Source organism: Thunnus albacares, chromosome 1 (assembly GCF_914725855.1).
Source record: "Thunnus albacares chromosome 1, fThuAlb1.1, whole genome shotgun sequence".
Lineage (NCBI taxonomy): Eukaryota > Metazoa > Chordata > Actinopteri > Scombriformes > Scombridae > Thunnus > Thunnus albacares.
In genome coordinates, this window is record NC_058106.1 from 40,780,785 (window position 1) to 40,787,195 (window position 6,411).

The following is a 6,411-nucleotide window of genomic DNA, read 5'->3' on the forward strand; positions in this document are numbered from 1 at the left end:
GGACATTTATCTCCAATCAAAAAGACAAATCACATCTGTTTCTGCTCTAATAATAATAATAATAATAATAATAATAATAATAATAATAATAATGTCTTTAAATGGTAAATGTATAACTGTTTCATGGCAGTCTTCTACATTTTGCAGAACATATTTTTACTGTGTGAGTATTTGAAACATTGGAAATGATCTGAAGACGTAATTTGGACTGTTTTTTTTTTCATTGATTTATTTCTATTGTTACTGTTATCAAAATGATAATTACACGGAACACAGTGATAACGGTAAATGAAAATCAATCAATGACTACAGGAGTAAATATTGACATGTTTACCATAAGATGGTGTTTGTTTGCCGGCGGTCATGAAGCCTCTATACCTGTCCGCGGAGGGCCGAACCCACGAGAGGAGCCATGAGCCAAAGGACCCTATTGGCTCTCTCTGCCTCGCTGTCTGGCTGCAGGTTTCTGCTCAGATTCTCCCTCTTGCAGGACGGACCATGACAACAAGGAACAAACCGTTTCTGATTCATGGATCCATTAGTTTTATTGATCATACAAGTGTCGAGTCTATCAAATGTTAGAAAGTCATGAAAAAGGCCGTCAGTCGTTCTCAGAGTCGACAGTTATGTTTATTTAGTCTGAGTAAAGTCCAGAAGAGATTCAACCGACACCAGAGGTGGAAGAAGTACTCAGATCCTTTACTTCACTACACAATACTGCATGTACAAATACTCCATTACAAGTAAAAGTCCTGCATTAAAACCCTCCTACAGTAAAAGTATTCATTCATTAATTACTGCAGTACTTTAACTACATCAAGCTCATAATACTTATGTACTTTTACTGCAATACTTTAACTACATCAAGCTCATAATACTTATGTACTTTTACTGCAGTACTTTAACTACATCAAGCTCATAATACTTATGTACTTTTACTGCAATACTTTAACTACATCAAGCTCATAATACTTATGTACTTTTACTGCAATACTTTAACTAGATTTTTTCATGCAGGACTTTTACTTGTAATGGAGTATTTGTACATCGCTGTATTGGTATTTTTACTGCAGTAAAGTACTTCTTCCACTGCTGGTATTGTATGTTATTTAATTGATCAGTGATCAGTGTATCTGCTGCCCCCTGCAGGCTGCTTTCAGATCGGTTTCTATTGGCAGTCGGCTGTGGGCGGGACCAGATGCAGCGACCAATAGGAGCGGACCTGGAGCGTTACCAGGGAAACAGCGTACAATGCTGGAGACGGATAGACAGCAGGCTAGTTAGCTAACAGGCTAGTCAGCTTCGCTAGTTAGCGGATAGTTGATCAGCAGCGGCGGATAAATATTTAAAAATCTGCGTTAAACTTATAAACTGAAGGCCGGAGTTTGATGAGCAGCCTGCGGTCGCCGCTCCGGTCTGTTTGTCGGTGTTAGCCAGCTAGCATGGCCTTAGCAGTGTCCGGCTAACGAGGCTAGCAGATTAGCACGCTAACCAGGCAGGCTCAGCGCGCTGTGGCCGGGGAGCAACGCGCTAACACGGGCCGAGTCCTCTGCCGGGATGGATGTGAGTTAACAGCCGGACCGGGACGCTCTCAGCCGGGCGGTGCTTCTCTCTGCGGGTCAGCTCAGCGGCAGCCGGGTTCTCCCGGGGGAGGGCACGGCTGCACGCCGCCGGTCGAGCCCGGAGTCTGGGATGAGAGGAGATGCTGCGGACCGGAGGGCCGATCCACATCCCGAGTCCCGGTAACCCGTTAACCCGTTAACCCGAGCTAAACAGGTGAGCTGCCGCTGCTACCTGCATGTTTCAGGTGTCTGAACCTCTGCTGTAGTCCAGCTGTTTAAATTATTAATTATGTAGATATTTGTAACATCAGTCATAATACAGTCATTACGGTATTATCGAACCGCTACAGGAATATCTGGTGATGTGATTATTAAACTGCAGCTGATGAGTATTTTCATCACGGATTAATCTGATAATTTTTCTCTTCCCAAACCCCAAAGGAGATGAAAGTCAAGTTAATTTTATTTATAAAGCGCCAAATCAAACCAGAAGTTATCTCAGGACTCTTTCCACATAGAGCAGACTGAACTCTTTAATCTACAGAGACCCAACAGTCCTCCATCAGCAGCAGGAAAACTCTCCTTTAACAGAACCGGACTCTAGGTGGCGCCGTCTGGGTTGAGAGAGAAAGATGGAGGGAGACACAGAGAAGCATAATAACAACGATAATAACAATAACAACAATATTAATGATAGAAGTATGACAAATAATAATATCAGCAGCATCAAAAAACTATAAGCTTTATCAAAAAGGAAAGTTTTAAGCCTACTCTTAAACATAGAGAGGGTGTCTGCACCCCGGACCCAATCTGGAAGATGGTTCCATAGAAGAGGAGCCTGATAGCTGAAGGCTCTGCCTCCCATTCTACTTTTAAAGACTGTAGGGACCACCAGTAAGCTGCATACTGGGAGCACAGTGTTCTAGTGGGATAATACGGTACTATGAGCTCTTCAAGATATGATGGTGCCTGACCATTAAGGGCTTTGTAAGTTAGGAGAAGGATTTTAAATTGTATTCTAGATTTTACAGGAAGCCAATGCAGCGAAGCTAAAATGGGAGAAATGTGATCTCTTTTTCTAGTTTTAGTCAGAACACGTGCAGCTGCGTTCTGGACCAGCTGGAGAGTCTTTAGAGACTTGTTAGAGCAGCCTGATAATAAGGAATTGCAATAATCCAGCCTAGAAGTAACAAATGCGTGAACTAGTTTTTCTGCATCTTTTAGGGACAGGATGTGATTTTTGTGATATTACGTGAGTGAAAAAAGGCAGTCCTTGAGATTTGATTTATGTGGGAGTTAAAGGACATATCCTGATCAAAGATAACCTGACGGTGGTGCTGGAGGCCAGGGTAATGCAGTGAAGAGGGGTGAGGAGCAGTGAGGAGGTGTAGATGTCTCATGCTGTCTCCGTGTGCAGGATGGACGTGTGCAGCAGGAACCTGAACCGCACGGCGCCGGTCGGTGACGAGGTGCCGCAGCGAGCCGACGTGCCGCTCTGCTCTCGCACTAACGGATGGAGTTGGCCTCCTCACCCCTTCCAGCTGCTGGCCTGGCTGCTCTACGTCTACTTCGCCGTCACCGGCCTCGGCGTGTTCGTCCCGCTGCTGCCGGCACACTGGATCCCTGCAGGCTACATCGTATCCTTCCACTGAGCACAAACGTTATTGATGGATTTTATTGATTGGCTCATTTAAAGATGTGTAAGGTGTAAACCAGTAAAGTGATGTGTAGGATGATCAGGGTGATGTCGGGGCCTCCTGTGCTGTAAATTACTGTAAAACATAAAACATCACACATAAATGTATATTTATGTCACATGACACATAAATCTGTCACATGTCTCTAATCTTCTGATTAACATCATTACATACGATGTTGATTTAGTTCATATTAATCCATTCAGGCTTCTACAACACAGGATGAGTCTCAGTGTTTTAGTCATGTGGTGGTCATGTGATGAACATGTTGTGATCATGTGATGAACATGTGATCATGTTATGAACATGTGGTCATGTGATGAACATGTTGTGGTCATGTTGTGGTCATGTGATGAACATGTTGTGGTCATGTGATGAACATGTGATCATGTTATGAACATGTGGTCATGTGATGAACATCTTGTGGTCATGTTGTGGTCATGTGATGAACATGTTGTGGTCATGTGATGAACATGTGGTCATGTGATGAACATGTTGTGGTCATGTGATGAACATGTTGTGGTCATGTTGTGGTCATGTGTTGAACATGTTGTGGTCATGTGATGAACATGTTGTGGTCATGTGATGAACATGTGGTCTTGTGATGAACATGTTGTGGTCATGTTGTGGTCATGTGTTGAACATGTTGTGGTCATGTGATGAACATGTTGTGGTCATGTGATGAACATGTGGTCATGTGATGAACATGTTGTGGTCATGTAATGAACATGTTGTGATCATGTGATGAACATGTGGTCATGTGATGAACATGTTGTGGTCATGTTGTGGTCATGTGTTGAACATGTTGTGGTCATGTGATGAACATGTGGTCATGTGATGAACATGTTGTGGTCATGTTGTGGTCATGTAATGAACATGTTGTGGTCATGTGATGAACATGTGGTCATGTGATGAACATGTTGTGGTCATGTTGTGGTCATGTGTTGAACATGTTGTGGTCATGTGATGAACATGTTGTGGTCTTGTGATGAACATGTTGTGGTCATGTTGTGGTCATGTGATGAACATGTGGTCATGTTGTGGTCGTCATGTGATGAACATGTTGTGATCATGTGATGAACATGTTGTGGTCATGTTGTGGTCATGTGATCGTACCCATTAATCCTTGCAGCAGCTGATATTTATCACAGACATGTATAAAGATGTGATGTGATCCTGTAGACGTGTATCTGAAGGCTTCAGCAGTGTGATGAATGATCCTGAGCTGTGCGTCAGTGTACGGGCATCATGTTCGTGTGTCACCTGTGTGTCCATGTGATGGCCGTGTCCATCGACCCGGCCGACCACAGCGTGAGGACGAAGAGCCACCGAGGGCCGGTCCCCGCCTTCGACCGCTCCAAACACGCCCACGTCATCGAGAACTGCCACTGCTACCTGTGCCAGGTGGATGTGTGAGTACACGCACACGCATGAACACACACAAACACACATAAACATACAGTGTTGCCATTGGCACCTTTAACTACACACACCCACCAGTCAGCTCAGTAAATATCACTGCCGGCGTTTCAAACCAAACGGAGCACATTTACTCTCCAGAGGAAGAGGAGCGGTACGTCCTGAGAATGTTTGTCAGTCAGCTTTACAACTTCACAACACGCACACGTCATGTCGTCAGGTAGAGGAAGAAGCCGACCGCCTCTAACGCAGCTTCCTGCTCGTGTTGTTTCAGGGGACCGAAGTCGAAACACTGCAGCGCCTGCAACAAGTGCGTCGCCAACTTCGACCATCACTGTCGGTGGCTCAACAACTGCGTCGGCAGCAGGAACTACAAGTCAGTCACTGCTTTCCCCCTTTCATATGCTCAGTACTACTATATGTAGTACTGTGTGTACTCAGTAGTACTGTATGTAGTACTGTGTGTACTCAGTAGTATTGTGTGTAGTACTGTGTGTACTCAGTAGTACTGTGTGTACTCAGTAGTACTGCATGTGTCCTGCAGGTTGTTCCTGCACAGCGTGGTGTCGGCTCTGCTGGGAGTCGGTCTGGTTCTGGTCGTCGCCTCGTACGTGTTCATCGAGTTCTTTGTGGATCCGACCAAACTGCGCTCTGACAAACACTTCCTGGGTAAGATCTGACCTCTGACCTCTGACCCATGAGGAATGAGAGTTATGAGAGAGGAAACTTCCAAAACACAGGAAGGACATACATGAGCTCTTAGATCTGCATGACTTGTGTTTTTGTCATTTTAAATTGAGAAGAACAAAGTAAAAAATCAGATAATTTAAAGACTTCAAGAACATCAGGAAAGTCAAACTTGACACGAGGAAACAAGAAAATCCTCAAAGAAAGAGTTAGCAGGAGATAGCAGGAACCAGCTGGAGATAGCAGGAGCCAGCAGGAACCAGCTGGAGATAGCAGGAGTTAGCAGGAGCCAGCAGGAGTTAGCAGAAGCCAGCAGGAGCCAGCTGGAGATAGCAGGAGTTAGCAGAAGCCAGCAGGAGTTAGCAGGAGATAGCAGGAGCCAGCAGGAGTTAGCAGGAGATAGCAGGAGCCAGCTGGAGATAGCAGGAGTTAGCAGGAGCCAGCAGGAGTTAGCAGAAGCCAGCAGGAGTTAGCAGAAGCCAGCTGGAGATAGCGGGAGTTAGCAGGAGCCAGCAGGAGTTAGCAGGAGATAGCAGGAGCCAGCTGGAGATAGCAGGAGTTAGCAGGAGCCAGCAGGAGATAGCAGGAGTTAGCAGAAGCCAGCAGGAGTTAGCAGGAGCCAGCAGGAGTTAGCAGGAGATAGCAGGAGCCAGCTGGAGATAGCAGGAGTTAGCAGGAGTTAGCAGAAGCCAGCAGGAGATAGCAGGAGATAGCTGGAGATAGCAGGAGTTAGCAGAAGCCAGCAGAAGCCAGCAGGAGATAGCAGGAGATAGCAGGAGATAGCAGGAGATAGCAGGTGTGTGTCTGTCTCTCTGCAGTGAGGAATGAGACAGGTGTGTGTAACCAGGTGTGTGTCTGTCTCTCTGCAGTGAGGAGTGAGACAGGTGTGTGTAACCAGGTGTGTGTCTGTCTCTCTGCAGTGAGGAATGAGACAGGTGTGTGGTTCGTCTTCCTCCCGGTGGCTCCTGTCAGTGCAGCAGCTGCAGTGATTCCTGCTCTGGCCGCCGTCACCATCGGTCTGGCTCTGCTGTCGTCTGTGCTGCTCT

General features: G+C 45.9%; 1 protein-coding gene across 2 annotated transcripts in view; it reads left to right on the forward strand.

Annotated features, from left to right (window-relative positions):
• Positions 1–1,156: 1,156 nt before the first annotated feature.
• The window catches only part of zdhhc1 (zinc finger DHHC-type containing 1), a 19,031-nt gene continuing 13,776 nt past the window's right edge, over positions 1,157–6,411 (forward strand). Inside the window, exons 1-6 of one of the 2 annotated variants that reach the window (XM_044357247.1) lie at positions 1,157–1,776; positions 2,980–3,199; positions 4,496–4,671; positions 4,953–5,054; positions 5,223–5,347; positions 6,286–6,411. The exon at positions 6,286–6,411 is cut by the window's right edge and continues 30 nt beyond it. In XM_044357247.1, coding sequence (XP_044213182.1) covers positions 2,981–3,199; positions 4,496–4,671; positions 4,953–5,054; positions 5,223–5,347; positions 6,286–6,411 — 748 coding nt within the window. In that variant the 5' untranslated portion in view covers positions 1,157–1,776; position 2,980. The remainder of the gene's footprint in view (positions 1,777–2,979; positions 3,200–4,495; positions 4,672–4,952; positions 5,055–5,222; positions 5,348–6,285) is intronic. The other variant, XM_044357253.1, reaches the window with a different exon arrangement.